Source organism: Balaenoptera acutorostrata, chromosome 5, assembly GCF_949987535.1.
Source record: "Balaenoptera acutorostrata chromosome 5, mBalAcu1.1, whole genome shotgun sequence".
NCBI lineage: Eukaryota > Metazoa > Chordata > Mammalia > Artiodactyla > Balaenopteridae > Balaenoptera > Balaenoptera acutorostrata.
The window spans coordinates 79,389,274-79,407,477 of record NC_080068.1 but is presented as its reverse complement, the minus strand read 5'-3'; the positions used below and the strand labels follow the sequence as shown (position 1 = coordinate 79,407,477).

At 35.4% G+C, this 18,204-nt stretch overlaps 1 protein-coding gene across 2 annotated transcripts in view; it reads left to right on the top strand.

Moving 5' to 3' along the window:
* KLHL5 (kelch like family member 5) overlaps nucleotides 1–18,204 on the top strand; it is a 94,947-nt gene that overhangs the window by 21,259 nt on the left and 55,484 nt on the right. Inside the window, exon 2 of one of the 2 annotated variants that reach the window (XM_057547431.1) lies at nucleotides 5,155–5,623. The exons of the other annotated variant lie outside the window; for it this stretch is intronic. Within the exon in view, the coding sequence (XP_057403414.1) occupies nucleotides 5,241–5,623 (383 nt within the window). The 5' untranslated portion in view covers nucleotides 5,155–5,240. The remainder of the gene's footprint in view (nucleotides 1–5,154; nucleotides 5,624–18,204) is intronic. 2 annotated transcript variants of the gene reach the window in all.

Sequence of the window (18,204 nt, the reverse complement as noted above, 5' to 3'; positions counted from 1 at the left end):
GGAGTTGTCTGTACATGCTCTCTCTTATTTCTCATCTTCCGTTAACTCTTCAACCCACCGCAGTCTGGCTTTGGTCCCCAACCCTTTACTGAAACTGCTCCTATCTGATTTGGCAAAATTTTTATGTTGCCAATTCCAGTGGACATTTTTCTTTGCACATGGTACCTGACCTCTCATTTGACATTGTGACCATGCCTTTTGCATTGAAACACCTTTATGCCTTGACTTGCCTAACACCATAGGCTGCTGATTTTCCTCTACTTCATTGGCTGTTCCTTCTTAGTGTCCTTTGCCTTTATCTGTTACAGTTCCTTGGAGCTTGGATCTGAGCTCCAGGAACATTTATCCAACTACCTGACATCTCCACCTAGATGTCTCAAAGTTGCCTCTAACTTATCAAGAAATGAACACTAATTTTAAAAATATCATAGCTAATGAGAAAGTATGATAAAAGGACTGGATATAAGATAAATGTACTTAATACTTTTATTATAATAGCAATAACCATGTGGAAATGCTAGAAAAAATTTATTGTATTTACAACAGTGAAAAAAGAGAAAATAAAAGAACATGATAAAAATTTTAATAAGAAAGGCACAGGACCTATAGTTAAAAGATTTAAAAATCTTATTAATGAGCATAAGATCTGAACAAACAAAAAAACATATGCTTGGATGTGAAGCCTTGATATCATAAAATGCCAACCATCTTAAAATTAGTACACAAATTTAATGCAATTCCAGTTAGAATCTCAATAGGGTTGGATTTTTTTTTTAATATTTATTTATTTATTTGGCTGTGCCAGTCGTGTGCAGGATCTTTTAGTTGCAGCATGTGGGATCAAACCTGGGCCCCCTGCACTGGGAGCATGGAGTCTTAGCCACTGGACCACCAGGGAAGTCCCTAGGGTTGGAGATTTTTGTTGAGAGGATTGGGTAATATTATTTTAAAGTATATATAGAAGAGTACATATTCAAAGTTAGTTTAAAATTTATTGTAAAAGAATATATGTGGAGATAGGAACTTGCTTTAACAAATAATAAACATTGTAAATGTACTGTAATTAAAACACTAATATTGGCATAAAAATAGACAAATGGTGCAACAGAATTAGCATCCTGAATTGTTAAAATTCATAACAAAAATAATACCTCAATTCAGTGGGAAAAGGGTGGTTTATATCAAGATGATGTTGATAATAGAGGGCTCATATTAGAAATATAAAGAATTATAATACTTATTGTTGACTGGTGGGCCTGTGAAAATGAATGAGAAGGATACACTCACTTTACTTTTGAAAATATAAATTTCAGGAAAGTAAACTATCTTTTCAAATTTAAAATGCACATACTTGCAACCCAGCAGTTCCACTCCTGTGAATAAATTCCAGAGACACAAAAGCCTCACAAGGATGTTTATTTCAACATTATCTTAATAGCATAAAACAAAAATACCTGAAATCAATCTGCATGCCCACTAGCAAGGAAGTAGTTTAATAAATTGTGTTTTACAATTATGGAATATTACGCAACTATTAAAAAGATCATTATTAGTTTATATTTCCATGTATATAATTTTGGTGGGAAAAGCAAACTGCCAAAATATGTATACAGTATGATCTCTTTTATAAAACAATAACAAAAACTCCTATATATGTGTATATAAGTTTGGATATGAGTTTTATAAAGAAAGAGAAAGTTGTGAAAGGCTCTACACCAAGCTGTCAGCATTGATTACCAGGAAGGAGGAGGAAGATTGACAAAATAAGTGTCTCGGTGATAAAAGCATGCAGTATAAGTCCACTGATACAAAAGGTTGGGGTGGTGGTGAGCTTTTGTATATACATGCGTATGTATGTATGTATGCATGTAACCAAACCCATGACTATTACAGCAGTGGTTAAAGGCTGCTACTTGGCCTTTGTCAACCCAAGATCCTAGTATCCCTTTAAAATCAGAAAGCCTATTTCAGTGGCTAATCTCCCACCTGCATCTCTAGCCTACTCTGAAGAGCTACTACATTAAAGAGGTATTTATTTAATGTATATCTCACTATCTTGGTGAAGAGGGTCTTTGGCCCCTCTTGGGAGTGGAGGCATGGTTCAACATTTTAACGTTCACGTCTTTGGATTTCTTATCTATATCGGGAAATGTCTTGCATATCAGTGGTCTTTTTTTTTTTTAATAAATTTTTTAAATTTTATTTTTGGCTGCATTGGGTCTTCATTGCTGCACGTGGGCTTTCTGTAGTTGGGGCAAGCAGGGGCTACTCTTAGTAGTGGTACATGGGCTTCTCATTGCGCTGGCTTCTCTTGTTGCGGAGCACAAGCTCTAGGCATGCGGGCTTCAGTAGTTGTGGCTCGCAGGCTCTAGAGTGCAGGCTCAGTAGTTGTGGCGCACAGGCTTAGTTGCTCCGCGGCATGTGGGATCTTCCCGGACCAGGGCTCGAACCCGTGTCCCCTGCATTGGCAGGTGGATTCTTATGTACTGCGCTACCAGGGAAGCCCATCTCAGTGGTCTTTAATGAAGTCCACTCTTGTGTTCAGGCTCCAACCAATCAACCAAACAGCAAAACAATTAAAATTAGCTTATGGAGCTGGCACAGTGTAAATGAACTCTCTGGTAATTGTTCTCATATTGACAGATTGAATTTAAAATTTGAAATTATATTTATATAAAAGTATATACATTAAAATGTATTCTTTATTTGTAATGTTCACTTAATTATCCTTTTCTCTACCGGAGTATAGCCCTCTTTAAAGAAAGATCTTTGTTATTTATTTTTCTACCTTTTGTGGTGCCTTAAACATGTTAACTCTTGGTAAATACTTATTTGCATGAAGACAGTGATGGCAAGATCATTATGAACTACTACAGTGGTATTTCTTCATTGTGTGGGTCTATACCGTGCACTGCAAGATGTTTACCATCTCTGGCCCCTGCCCATTCAATGCCCATAGCCCTCTCTGGTCATTCCAACAACTAAAAATCCATGCCCCCTACTTCCAGAAGCCTTTCTGGGATGTGGGAGCAGAGGGTTGGTCCTACCTTTGTTGAGAACCACAAGGCTAGAGTAATTGGAGAAGCCTTTCTAAGGGCAGCAATATCTGTGCTAAACCTTGAGGGATGAGTGGGATTTCAAAACCAGAGAAATTGGGACACAAACAGCATGTAAAACAGGAAGCACTATAATGTAGACTCTGTCTTAACTGATGAAGCAGTGTGTCCATTTGGAAAATAGTTAGAAACAAAGTTGTATAGGTAGAGTGGAGTTAGAAGGGTGTTGATAAAAGGAGTCTGACAGAGGTGAGAGGAGAGGGAATGGTGTCATTTCACTCTCTAATGCATCCTGCATGCTACTGCCAAATTAATTTTCTAAAACATTGCCCCGTTCAACAGTCCACTTAACATTGCCTGCTAGCTTTACACCTTTGATGTGTGTTCAGGGCATTTTATGTCATCTTATGCATCCAAATTTATCTCTTATTACTCCTTAATATTAATTAGGTATTTCTGGTTGGCTGATCAAACTGATATTCCCCCCTCTTTCTTTGTCAGTATGCTCACTTCATGCTTTGTTAATATCTTTCTTCCTTTATAAAATCTTTCATCATTCTGGCTGTAAAACTTCTTACTATTCTTAGAAGCCTTCTCCCTAATGAAACTGGCCCATAGCACTCCACACCATCCTGATATCTCCTTTCTCTTTCTTACAGTATTTATGGTTTGTCCTACAGTATTTGGCACAAAATTATATATGGCTTTTCATGCCTATTATTCTTATTTCTCTGAATAATTTTTATTCTCCTAAAGAGCTGTGTGGGGTTAAGATATACCTCACAATATTTTTGTAACCCTCCAAAGCAGCTTTTTTTGTCATTTATTTTGTCATTTGTCATTGTGATATAGCACTAGATATTGAGCACCCTGAAAATTCAAACTCTGTTTTTGTAGATGACAAAATGTTAATACTGCAGCATTGTAATATTTCTTACACTTAAGTTATCAATTTTGTTGTTTCAGTAACTCGATTTAATTATTTTTGAGGGTAGGAACCAAGATGTATGTATCTGTGTCCCCCATAATGCCTATAGAGTGTCTTGCTCACAATAATCATTCAATATTTTAAAATTTGATTGCATTTGATAGATTTTTATTTGCTTTATCAATTCTCCTTAGCTGTAACCATGTTCAGACCATTGCTTTGTTTTGCCAACAACAGAGGGCACCATCAGGGTACTTATACACCCAAGAAATAATCCTATCCCAGTCCTAGGTAGCTTTCTTGAGCCACACTTTCCTTTTCCTAAGTAGTGTCATAGAAATCTGGCTATTGTAGTAATTCAGAGTGGCTCAATCCTAATTATAGAACAATATGGACTTCAGGTCATTTATTTGAGAAAGAATAAGTACTGTCATATTTTGATCCTTTGTAGTTTTCAGACCTTTTCTTTCTTCTTAGTCTTCTCAATATTCTTTGCTCAGATGAAGTCTTACCCAGATCTTACTGTATTAGTGAAACACACTCCTTTCCTGAAGGGAGAAGATAGAAGTGGAGAGCAGTGAACGGGAACCCCACCTTTGTACTCCTCCTCCTTCCTGACCCTGCATCCAAAGAGCCAGCTTGAAAATCACTATAACTCATCTAATTTAAAAAACTTTAAAACAACCTGTTGTTTTGTGATATCTCATTTAGGAACTTAGTATAAAAATAGAAACATTTTAGTTTTACAGTGATTTTTTAAGTACAAAGGAAAATGCTGTGGAATACATTTCTTGTTTCAGCAATAAAAGAGTTAATATACTAAGCAGCAGAGACTGAGACACTGCGACGGGATAGTGCTTTCTGTCTCTGTCATTTGTGGTTTAAGAAAAGGGGGTGGTGTTCTGCGTTTAAAAGGACTTTAATGAATGCTGTCAGTGTTTGTGAGAGCTAATGGTCAGTAAGGGAAAGGAGAGTAGGGGACAGTGGTCTAGCTGTTTCAGGATAGGTGGATGAGAGTTTGCTCTGATTGAATGGAATGTTCCACCGTGTTTCATCTTTTTTTCATTGTCCTTTGTTCTCTATAATCTGATATATTGGTATAAAAGTAAATGTAGATATATATGTGAATGTGATTTATTTTCCTTTCAATTTGTTTATTGTGTACAACAGGGCAAATACTTGTCTTGGTTGGATGCACAAATCTCTGTGCAGTGCTTTTTGCCCGTTGCCTAGACGATCACTTGGTTTCTCTGAGGATGTCTGGTTCTCGTAAAGAGTTTGATGTGAAGCAGATTTTGAAAATCAGATGGAGGTGGTTTAGCCATCAAGCATCATCTCCCAATTCTACAGTTGACAGCCAGCAGGGAGAATTTTGGAATCGAGGACAGACTGGAGCAAACGGTGGGAGAAAGTTTTTAGATCCGTGTAGCCTACAATTGCCTTTGGCTTCAATTGGTTACCGAAGGTCCAGCCAACTGGATTTTCAGAATTCACCTTCTTGGCCAATGGCATCCACCTCTGAAGTCCCTGCGTTTGAGTTTACAGCAGAAGATTGTGGCGGTGCACATTGGCTGGATAGACCAGAAGTGGATGATGGCACTAGTGAAGAAGAAAATGAATCTGATTCCAGTTCATGCAGGTTGATTATTTTCTTACTGATAGAAATGGGGTATGGGGGTATATTCTATATACTGTTTAAAATAATTTAGTATTATTATTTAAAATCTGTGATTATATATATATATATATACCTCTACATATATACACATATGTAATATCTTGGTATGTATATGTGGTACTTTTGCTGGGATTTTTTAAAATGTTCTAATATTGATTTTAATTCTGTAAAATTATAAAGACAATGAATAGCTTTCATTTTGAAATATCTTGTGTTCCCTATATAGATCTGGCTCTGCCTTGAATATAATACATGGTAGCAATTTTATGCATCATTGCCTTGCATTTTGCTTCATTCATTTATCTTCTATAGTCATAGCAAAACTATAGAAGACATTTCTATAGTATAAAATTTTTTATGACATTTTAGTTTGCAACAGATTATAGAGTCATTTTTAAATTTTTGTGAAAATGAAAGGTTTTATGAGGAGAGGCATATTGTAGTTGCCAATAATTTTTGCACCATTGTAGTTGTCAATAATATTTTTCTTATGGTTATTTCTCTTTGTCCTATGTTGCAGCCCTCCAGACTAATTCAGAGAATACAGTAACATGTCTCTTTCTAAGATGACAGCTACTAATTCCTGTTACCTTCACTTCTCTGAAAATTGTGCTGTTTAGGGAAATGAAGGACATTCCTTCAGGAGAGTGTAAGGGAACATAGAGGAGCTAGATGTGGTCAGCTGGTGAAAAGGGGGCAAAAAGAAGGGGAAATGAGTTTGAGGAGAGAAAATTAAAAATTGGTAATTTCATAATGACTTTATCCACCTGCACCTGTGGAACCAGGCTTTACCTTTGAAATGAATTTTCTTCTTAATCAGTTTAAACTATCAATACTATAGCATATTATGTAACAAGTTAGGGCCTGAAAGTCATCTTTCTGATTCATCTTCATTTAAAAATATTTAAAGGCTTATTATTTTTCTAGATTAATTACTGGATCCTTTTTCTTTTAAAATTTCTTTACAGGTTTTGATAACACTTGTAATTTGTATGTTGGTTATTATTAATATAGGCATCATGAGAGATGGAGACAAAATGAGTTCGTATATTCAAATATCTTTTACTTGGGGATATTTACTGCCTTCTCTTCTAATCTTCACAATATGGAATTCTGAACTGTGATGCTGGAACAATAACAAATATAGAACAGTCCTCTATAATCATTTGTGTAATGGAGAGAGGGGAGTATCTTTACATAGGTAACTAGTGTATTTAATTTTTTTTAATTTAATTAGTTCATGATTTAGCATTATTTTAAGGGAACAGGAGCCACAAATAATTTTAATATGGAGATCATTTGAATTAATATGGTTTCATTGTTTTGTATTTTCTTTGGATACTTGTTGCCATAAAAAGAATAAAGTATATATTAAAAGGTTCAGGGTTTATCATTTTTGGGATAAAACCATTCCCATTTGGTGGGAAACCAAAGAGTAATCATCTTTTTATCTGAAACCAATGCAACGTATCAAGAATATTCTAACAAAATTAGAAAAAAATCAAAACATTCATTCATTTACCAGCATTAGTTATGAAAATCTTAACATGTATCTACTACCTGGAGAGATTATGCATATGTGATTATAAAGTTTATATACATGTATAACCTTAGAAAAGTTATACACACATAGGTCACTATAATTTACTTCCTTCAACAAAAGTAGTTTGCATAGCTAATGATTACTGAAATTAAGTTAATCTATTCTTTAGTATCCATATTAAAGTGTCCTCTTGATGGGATATTCATTATGACAGAAAAAGATTTTTTTTTTTTACTGAGGTAGCTATGTGCATACTTCAAGAAAATACAATTGTCATTTTTAGTTGTAGGAGTTATAAAAATAAGAAAATTATATGTTTTAAAATATAAAATAAATGTAGTTGTTTTTAAAATGTTAATCAAGAAGATTGAGAAAGTAAATAATAAGATGGGAGTAAACAGTTCACATCTGCAGTGACCAAACTATTTCTAAAATATTATTTCAAAAATAAAATGTACTTAGAGAACATGTCTTTGATTTTTAGATATGAGGGGAAATCTGTCAAAGAAATTTAATATTCCTGGTGTTTTAAAATTTCTATCCCAACATCTTATTGCAAAAAAGTAAAATGCATTCTAGATTTTAGAAATGTCATTTGTGTGTATACTTCTACTTTTCCATTTTTTCCCTAGATTAAATATATCTAATTCTCACATCCTCCTTCAGTCCTCCAGCTCTGAGTCTTTGATCTTCGTTATGAGGATAAGTTTATTTGCCCCCAGCTTTTTGATTAAGTAAGCAGTCTCTCTAGGTGTTTGCCCTTCTACTGTAAACAAATCAAAAACTATCACTGTTAATGTCAAAAGAAGCTACACTGACATTCATCAGATTTTGTATATAACTTGGATATAGTTCTTTTCATTATATAACATTTGCAAATAATAAAATATATAGTAAACATTTTATTTGCATATACTATAGATTGATATCACATGGTGGGGAAATACATACAATATACGAAGAATTTCTCATTTAAGCGGTCATAATACTTGTATAGACCTCAGAACTTAGATTGAAATTTTGAGTTATTAGAAAAAAGGGAAGACAACTTAGTGGTTTTACATACGCAGAATCATAACCCCTACAGTGGGTCCAGACAAGTTAAAGCAGAAGTTAAGAGGCAGCATATGTTGCTAATGTTTGATCAGTTGTATTCTAAGTAGAAGAAATGTCTGCCTGAGCCTTCGACTTATGGTAATTTATGCTGTCACACATCTAAGTGATTTGAAAGTTTCTTATCTTTTAACTTTGATCTTGGGTCTGTAGCCTAGCCACTCTTTGTCCATGGAATCATCTCTAAGTCATTACCTTGTTATTAAAATACAAACTTTGTGTTTTATACCGTGAGGAATTTTAGACCCTAAGTAACAGTTGTGACCTATGTGAGCAGTAGGTTCCAATGACTTTAACTCAGGGTGAATTTTCACCAGGGCCAGCCAGGTTTACATAGTGGCTCACCATGTGACCATAGCTTAAACACGGTTTACACTTTACTGGATTTGCCAATTTTGAAATTATGTAATTTTGACATATTGGAGAAATTTTCATTATTTCAACCTTTGTTTATAAAGTTAGGGTTTACTATTTTATATATCAGACTATTTTTAGTCAATATGTGTCAAATACTACTATACAAATATCCAAAAATTATAATAGCTAATATTGATTGGGTGCTTGCTATCTGTGAGACACTGTTCTAAGCATTTTAGTACTATATTACCTCATTTAGTCTTCACAAATTTCTGAGTTAGATTGCTATTATTATCATTCTAATTGTAGAGATGAGGCCAGTGAGGCACAGAAAGGGTAAGTAACTTGCTCAAGATTAGTAAGTAAAATAAAACCGCATTTTTAAAAAGCTAAAGTTTATATTCTTAAAATAGTTTTAGATTTACAGGAAAATTTCAAAGATAGTATAGTGAGTTCCTTATATTCCCACACCCAGTTTTCCCTATTACTAATATCTTATATTAATATGGTGTATCTGTTACTGTTGAACCAGTATGATACATTATTATTAACTAAAGCGCATACTTTATTCAGATTTCCTTAATTTCCTTTTTTCTGTTACAGAAAACGTCCTAACATCCTTTTTTTCTGTTACAGTCCAGGATACCAGTTACATTTAATCATCATATCTCCTTAGGCTCCTCTGGGCTGTGACAGTTTCTCAAACTTTCCTTGTTTTTGATGACCTTGGCAGTTTGGGGAGTAGTGGTCAGGTGTTTTGTAGAATGTCTTACTCAGTTGGGATTTGTCTGATATTTTTCTCATGGTTAGATGGGGGTTAATGAGTTTTAGGGAGGAAGACCACAACGGTAAAGTGCCATTTTCAGCACATCATATCACAGATACATATCATCAATCTAACTTATCATTGTTGATATTGACCTTGATCACTTGGAAATAGCTACATTTTGAACGCAAACGATTAACATGTAGATTTCATGCACACATACCAGTAAGCAGTTCTCTGTGACTATTCATTTAATCACTGAGTTCAACTTGGATCAACATAACAGTTAATGATTCAATCTATCCAGTTTCACTTTCTCTCCTCAACTAATTTTCTCAGCCTGGTTCTTGAAAAAGCCAACCCTGGCTGGCATACAGGTATAATCTCTCGACACACCCACAACCCTTTACCTACAGTCATCTGATCCATCTTATCCGTGGTTTGCTACTCTGTGTTTCAACTGCAGATACCCTTGAACTCTTCTATACCTTGTCAGTTGATTTGCTATTCTTTGACTCATCTTGAAGGCATTTAGGTCCTTCTCCTCTCCCAACAAGGGGTTATCTTCATAATATACCATTTCTCAAGTGCTGTCTCCTTTTTCTTGACCCTCTTTAGGTTGTCTCTACATCTCCTTGTTTGAACCATTCTATTAATTCTGGTTCACTTTAAAATTAAAATCTTATATGTTTCCACATGAAAAAAATTTTGCTTCCAGAGATGGCAAAGAAGTTCAACTATATTGTACTTGTATCTGGGAAGGATGTATTGCATTGTCCTCCCTCACACATGTATGCCCAAGTCATATCATGGATTCCCTTGACATAAGCCGTGGAACCTCTCCCCAGAAAACCGTCTGTATGTGTGTGTGTGCATACATGTGCATATGTACACGTGTGTGTTAAATATTTCATATGGGGTTCAAGGAATTCGTGAACCCTCTAAAGCCTATCTGTACACTGTATCAATCAGTGTTCTTAGTTTTAAGCAACTGAAATTGGCTGGTTTAAACAGAGTAGGAATTTATTGGAATCATATTAGTTCCTAGAAAGAATCAGCTTAGGAAAAAGGTTGAGCATTACAGTTGCACAACTGGCCTTTATAAGTCCAGATTTTTAAGGCAAAAGAGCCTTTTATGACACTTATTGCTTATATTTTATTTTCATCTAGTTGGAACTGGATAGTGAAGTTTTACATTTTTAGAATTAGATATATGAGGCATGAAAACAATGATACACATGCACACATACACACATCCCACATAAACACTCATATGCACAGAGCCGTATAATTTGGCCATGTAACTTTAGGGAATATATATTAGTAGAGAATAGGCTAAGATAATATAACAAAGAGATTCAGAAATATAGTGGCTCAAATAAAATAGAAGTTTATTTCTCTATCACCTAACAAATGGGAAAATGGCCCAGGGCAGACAGGTAGCTCTGCTACACAAGTTCCCTCAGAGACCCAGATTCCTTCCATATTGTTTCTCCATCCTGTAGGGTGTTGTTATTTCTTTATGGTCAAAGCTTCCTCAGCTCCCCCCTCTGCATTCTAGTCCATGGGAAGGACCAAAGAAGGAAAAGGGAGGACATTAAGCAAATAACACAAGTTGCATATATCAGTTTTGCTCACGTGCCATTGTTGAAAACCTAGTCACATGGCCACAACTAGTAGCAAAGGAGGCGCAGCTGTGGTCTCTGCCTGGGTAGCCATGTGTCCAGCTAAAACTCATTACTGTGGTAAATGTGAAGAATGGTTTGGAGGTTATAATCAACAGGGTGCAAGAGGTGAAGACAGCTGGATAGAACTCTTTGGATCTAATTTTTTAATGAGTTTTTTCCCATATTATTTACTATTTTTACCACTGAGATGTGAGCAAATAGAGATAAGCAAAAATGGAAAAACAAAAATTACAAATTACCCTGCCACCCCAAAATAATAACCATTAACAATTTGAGGAAGTATCCTTCCAGTATATTTTAGGTAAGTATAGAATAAAATTATGTTTTTAGAATAAAAATCTGAATCTTACTGTACATACTATTTTGTAACCTTTTTTGCCCTAATGTAAACATAAAATTAAGATTCTTTTGGTCAAAAAAGGCAGAAGCCCAACTCAAACTGACAAGCAAAGACTAGAAAATTTTGATTCACATAAGTAAATAAAAACTCAAACAAGTTTAGACATGATGAATCCAGATACTCAAATAACACCAGAAATCCTTTTTTTCCCTCTCTTTAGAATCTGTTTTCCTTTGTGATGGCATTTCCTTAGGCAGACTTTCTTTGTGGTAGCAAAAAGCCACTAGCAGCTCCAAGTTTACTTTTTATCAGCTTAACCTCCTCAATGGAAAGAGAGTGACTCTTTTCCAAGAGTACCAACAAACATCTTGAAATGGACTCTCATTGGTCTTGTTTGGATCTTATGTCCACCCAAATAAATCATTATAACCAGAAGATATGATACTCTTGTTGGCCAGGCCTCAGTCCCTTGCTCACCTCTGCCCAGGGGAAAGACTCAACTCTGCCCAAGCCCTGTGAACTGAGGTAGGGTATGTGTGGTTTCCCAAAAGGTCGAGATGGGTCTGTCATCATAGAAAGAATCCTGAATAGGAAAAAGCGGTGTCCAGTAAAACAGCTTGCTATGTCATTAAATGTTCTCCTGTATCTTTTTGAATAGCTACATCATTCTCCCATGCACAGACATACCTTTTGGTTATTTAACCAATATTCTAATTTTTTTGGAATTTAGATTGTTTCCAATATTTTCTTGTTAGAAACAACCTGTGATAACCCCTTCCCCGTAGCTAGATCTCTGCATACAGATGACCATTTCCTCTGGATAAAGTCCCAAGGGTGTGCACATTTTTAGGGTTTTTGATCTGTATTCTCAAAGTTATTTCAGGAACATTACTCCTCTTTTAATTCTCAGCAGCATTGTATGAGAGGGCCCACTGGCCCTTCTCCTTCACACTGGTTATTGTTTAAGAAAATCTGATTCTTATGTAAACAACGTTTGGCTCTTTTCACCACAGATATTTTGGCCGCAGGACCAGCAGAGAACTCCTTAAATTCCAAAATGAAAAAGTATTTCTCTTGAGAAGGGAAGAGGTGAAGGTATTCTTTTTCTTTGCCTTTGCCATTTCTCTTTATGCACCTGCCTTGTCCTCTCCTTAAAAGAGACATCCCCAACTCCTCTTCCTCCTTGCTCATCTAAACCTTAAGATGTATTTCAGATCTAACCTGCTGCTTGTTGCCTTTCCGAACACCAGCCCATACTGATCTTTCCTTTCTGTAAATTCTGTCGCAGTTACATTCCAATTGGGGATGTACAAGATGATCTGTTGGAGAAATGGTAATTATATGTATATATACTAGAATGTTTATTTACATTTTATTTTTTAAATCTCTATTTTTTCTGTTTTATAATGTAAATAATAATTGTACAATGATATATCTATATCTTTTATAAACTCATAAATATATATTGGGGCACATGCTTGAAAGTTCCCTGAAAAGGATATGCATAAGAATTTTTTTAGAGACTGCTAGCCTATACTAAGCAATTTACATTCTTATTTTACATTTGTGGCTTTGAATATGTGTAAAAGATGTCAAAAGATTCATGATATAGTAATCTGCACTTTGGCAAAAGCATGAATTCTGAATGCCAGAAGCTATGAGGCAGCTTATCACTTACTTGGGGAGTGAGCCAAACAGACCACTTAGAGTTTCAATGCAGCTTTGTTTTCTACTCAGAATCATATACAGTATAATTCTTGTGAAGTGATTTTTAAAACTTCTTTTTGAAAAATTTCTCCATTAAGAAAGCCTAATGCACGTTCTGGTGATGATAGTGAGGAAATCTAAATAGTTTCTAATAAAAAGATAGTATTGGCCATGGTGCATATTGTGTGTGCGCACAGATGTGTGAAATCTGAAGAATTGCAAGTATTAGTGTTGCTGTTTACTTTTTTCCACTTTATAAAACTTAAGTCTTCAAATTCTAAGTCCCTTCACTAAAAAAGAAAATCATATCTTCTTTGCATCCCCAGTTTCTAACAACTGGTGCAATGCTACATCTGAGGAGTTACTCAATAAATAGTTGGTGACTTGATTTGTTTGATACTTGCCTCTTTTCTATGTTTAGGCATTTTCTGACTGACAAATTCATAGCCTACTGCAGAGGGACAATAAGCTAAAAATTAAATGTTTCCCGGTAGCCTGGAAATACCCAGCAATGTAGAGTTCATTACAGTGAACATCTATTACAAAAGATTTGAATGATCTCATGATGTAATTCTTTGAAATATGACTTACCATCTTAGTAACATCTAAGAAATAAAACTAAGCAGAAATGTTAGATATATTTCCTCTGTTACCATGTAAAGATCTAGTAGAAATCACAGAGAAATGTGTTTTGAATGCTCCATAAATGGCCTATTCCCAGTTGTTTATATTGTGGGTTAGGATGTCTACTGGGTTTGTTAAAGGCCATTTTAATTAGGAATCAGGAAATTTAGTTATAAAAATTGATAATGTTGGCGATCATTTTTTAGGAAGACAACCAAACAAACAACATTGTATAAGACAAAAGACTGAGATTACAGGCCTTCCCATTGGCCTTTAAAAAGCAAGGATCTACTAATAGGAGTTTATTTACCTTGATTGTGTACTTATTCTGTGCTAGGGTTATGGATTCATTTAATAATCCTCCCATGAAGGATCCTCTAAAAGAAAGTACTATGTATTACTTATTCCTGTATTATTATTGAAATAATAATAGGTAAGACTTAGAGAAGTTATTTAACTCATCCAGATACATAGTGACAGAGTTGAATCAGCACTACGCAATAGAACTTTATGCAGTGATGGAAATGTTCTATATCTGCACCATCCAATCTGGCAGCCACTAGCCCCATGGGGCTACTTGAGCATTTGAAATATGACTAGTTCAACTAAAGAACTTTTTTATTTTATTTTATTTTATTTTAATTAAAATAGCCACATGGGGGATAGTAGCTACTGTATTGGACAGCACAGCTCTAGAACCTTCCTAAAGTGCTCTTAATCACTACCCCATACCTCTCCAATTCAAGCTTCCAAACCAAAACACATAATAGGAAAAGAAAGAGTAAGAAAGTACTGACATTATAAATTACACAGAGCCAGAGTATTAAAAACATTTGATAAGCCAGAGATAGAGATGTTATCTCTGCCCCATGGAAACCTAAAAGACTCTTGCTCTCTTAACCCTAGCTAAGGGGTAGTCACAGAGCAGTAGACTTTTGTCTAGGATCCTGAATTCTCATGTCTTTTGTTGTTGTTGTTGTTATTGTTAAATTATCCTCATTCATATTGTACTATCATTCTCCCTTCATACCCTTGGTCCTTGCACTCACTGATGCCTTAGGGTAAAGGTAAGCAAAAATTTCCATTCCTTTGTGAGTGATTTGACCAACATTCTGAATGCCTCCTGATCCTGGTTTTGTATCCAGCTGCCTATATGTCCTTGGTTGATCACTTTGAGCCCTTTGGGGCCTCAAAATTTTCTCATCTGCAAAATAAGGGAGTTGAATTAAATGACTACATAGGTTCCTTCTAGATGTAAAAGTTCTGTGTATAATGGTTCTGATACCTAGGTTCTACAGTTGTATGGATATGCAGTAAATTCTTTTTTTAAGTAAATTCTTGCATTATTAACATTGTATGTGCAAGGTCCCAAATTTCTTAAAACAGAACAAGAAATGCTAGAAAGCTGTGCAGCTCTTTAAGCCTGAGTAGCTCTGTTCTTACCTCTTTCATGTTCCTTTTGTGAATGGATAGCTTCGCTTTTCCATAGACTACAAATCAGAAGCCTGCACTTCTTTTGATCCTTCATTTGGAGCAGTGGGAGTGATTGCTATACTCAGAAATCTCTGAATTAATTGTCTCATTGAAATAACATGTTTATTTAACATGTGATAGCAACTGAAGCCTTGAAAGCAAATCAAGAAGTTCGAAATGTTCAGCAGAGAGTGTAAATAGGAGTAGAAAATTTGAATTCGTAGGAGCCAGAGAGCTAATACAAATCAGCAAAGAGGGTAAGGTTGGTGGTCAAGAGGACAGCTGGTCCCTCTTTTCTAGGACCTGCCCAAATCCAACCCAGAGTTGCCACAAGGGGATGTGGGCCCAGGGGAGCCAGTCTTAAGTCCTGGAGCCGAGGCTGTCTCTCTGACAGCCCTTGGACGGGCCTGCCCATAAGGCCTTCCAGAACCTCCAAATCCTGTTCCTCCACTTGATGTGACCTCTTTTTAGGTGTTTGGATGCCTTCAGACAGGTCCTCCTATCTCTTTAGGGCTGTGGTTGTTAACTTGTAGATTAGTGAACAGGCTTCAGGGGGCTCTAACAATCTCCTCGGAAATTGTATGCAAAATTGTGTAAGGCAACTATGCATTTATTTGGGAAAAACTTCAACAGATTCTCAGAAGGGGTGGATGATGCAATAAAAATTAAACACATCTTTAAAAAAACAAGTTTGAAATATTATTTTAGAATCATAAATAGTTTTGTTAATGTCTATGTATATAAACAATTTTGATGTTTTACCTTTATGCTCATTTTGAATATAACAAATATTCTATTAAGTTTTACTAGTGCATTTAAAATATTCAAAGAAATTCAGTTTACAAATCTGAAGTAAAGTATCTATTGTGTATATCAATGTTTTGAATCTGTAAGTCGAACGCATGTTGATTTGTGTAATGTATCCATCTCTTGCCTGAAGTGTACTGGTGGTCTTCAGCCTGTGATGTGTTAGGATCGCACGTAGGGCTTTAAAAAATACGATGTTCAGGTTCTCACTTCAGACCTACTGAATCAGTCTTAAGGAATGAGACCTTGAACGCAAATGCTAAACTGCTTTCCAGATTATCCTGATTCATGTCATAGACTGAAGAACTAAACACTCTGAAAGTTCTTGACAAGAAAAGAGATGGTCTCTTTATTAATTGGGCTTATACCAACATAAAAGCTGGCCTGTAATAACTTAATGATGTTGGTATTATGAAGTTCTGTTGTTCTTTCAAAATTTAACATTGATTAACATTTATGTTTGTATGATGGCAATTCATCACTCAAAAACATTCAACTAACTCATTGACTAGTCATTACTGAGAATTTATTATAAAGTATAAGAAATGTAATACAAAATATAGGGGCCCTAAAAAAAAGTACTTGATTTATTTACCTCATATTTTCTTGTTCTTGAAAGAATTTGGACTTATAAAAATCAGGTGTTCTAATCTTCCTTCATCCTTAGATCACTAATACTCAATCATTTGTCAGTATTTTGACAATATAAAACTTCATTTTATTGAGAAATGTTTTAAATCTTCAAATTGGTATTCATCAAGATCAACATTATTTGTTTTTGCTTATGTTACATTTTTCCTAGATTTTAAAATAGTTTCTAATTCTCATTTATTTATATAAGCAACATATAGTTACACATTACTCAATACATTTTTATACTAATGATCTTAAATGTAAAGTTGAGTATTTTATACCAGATTTCCCAAGTCATTACACCAGTAATATTCATAGTGTGCAATATATACCTTCTAGATAATATATATTTTGCTTCTGTTATCATTATTGACAGTTATCCCCCAAGAACATATTTTAGGACCCATATTTGTATGGCGTTAAAAATGCAATGGGCTGGGAGGATTTAGGTAGAGATATATATTAGTCGAGGCACTGCTAACTTTCGAAACTGATACATCTCAATCAACATGAGAGTCCTTGTGAGTATAGTCTGTGTATACAGTCTTCTCAATTAAGAACACTCCTGTGTATATTTTACCTCTTCCTCCATGTAAGTCCTCAGTCCACATGGACATAGAAAGAAAGAATGGGAGATACACACCTGCTCTTAGCCACTTTAGCCTAGAGTTGACACAGTTCATTTCGATCATAAGACCACACCTATCTGCGAGAGGCTGGGAAATGTAGTCTAGCTATATTGCCAGGAGAAAAAGAAAAAGGGTTTTGGTGAACACATAGCATTCTCTATGAAAGCCCTATTTCTGCCATGAACAAACTCTCTGGCTTTTGGCAAAACACTTAATCTCCTTGGCTTCAGTTCCCTTTATTTTAAAAGATTCAAACACTTTTTCTTTTTGATAAGATTATTAGATATTTATATTAAGAAAATTCTCTTAAGATATAGTGAGGCTTGATTCAACAAAGCATTTATCAGAATCATTATATCCGGGCCTCCCTGGTGGCTCAGTGGTTGAGAATCTGCCTGCTAATGCAGGGAACATGGGTTCAAGCCCTGGTCTGGGAAGATCCCACATGCCTCGGAGCAACTAGGCCCGTGAGCCACAACTACTGAGCCTGCGTATCTGGAGCCTGTGCTCCGCAACAAGAGAGGCCGGGATAGTGAGAGGCTCGCGCACCGCGATGAAGAGTGGCCCCCGCTTGCCACAACTAGAGAAAGCCCTCGCACAGAAACGAAGACCCAACACAGCCAAAATAAATAAATAAATAAATAAATAAGAATCATTATATCCTTAAAAGTAGATCTGATGAGAAATGATAACTAAGTTATGGCATAGTCGGTGGTTTTGTAGTTAATTGCATAACCAAGGGATGTTGATTACTTGATTCAAGTGATCTTGGATAAGGGATCTGGAGGAGAGGGGTGGGTTTAGGATTTCATTCTTAGTCCCAATCTTTTCACTTTTTCACCAGTTCCATCAATGAATCATA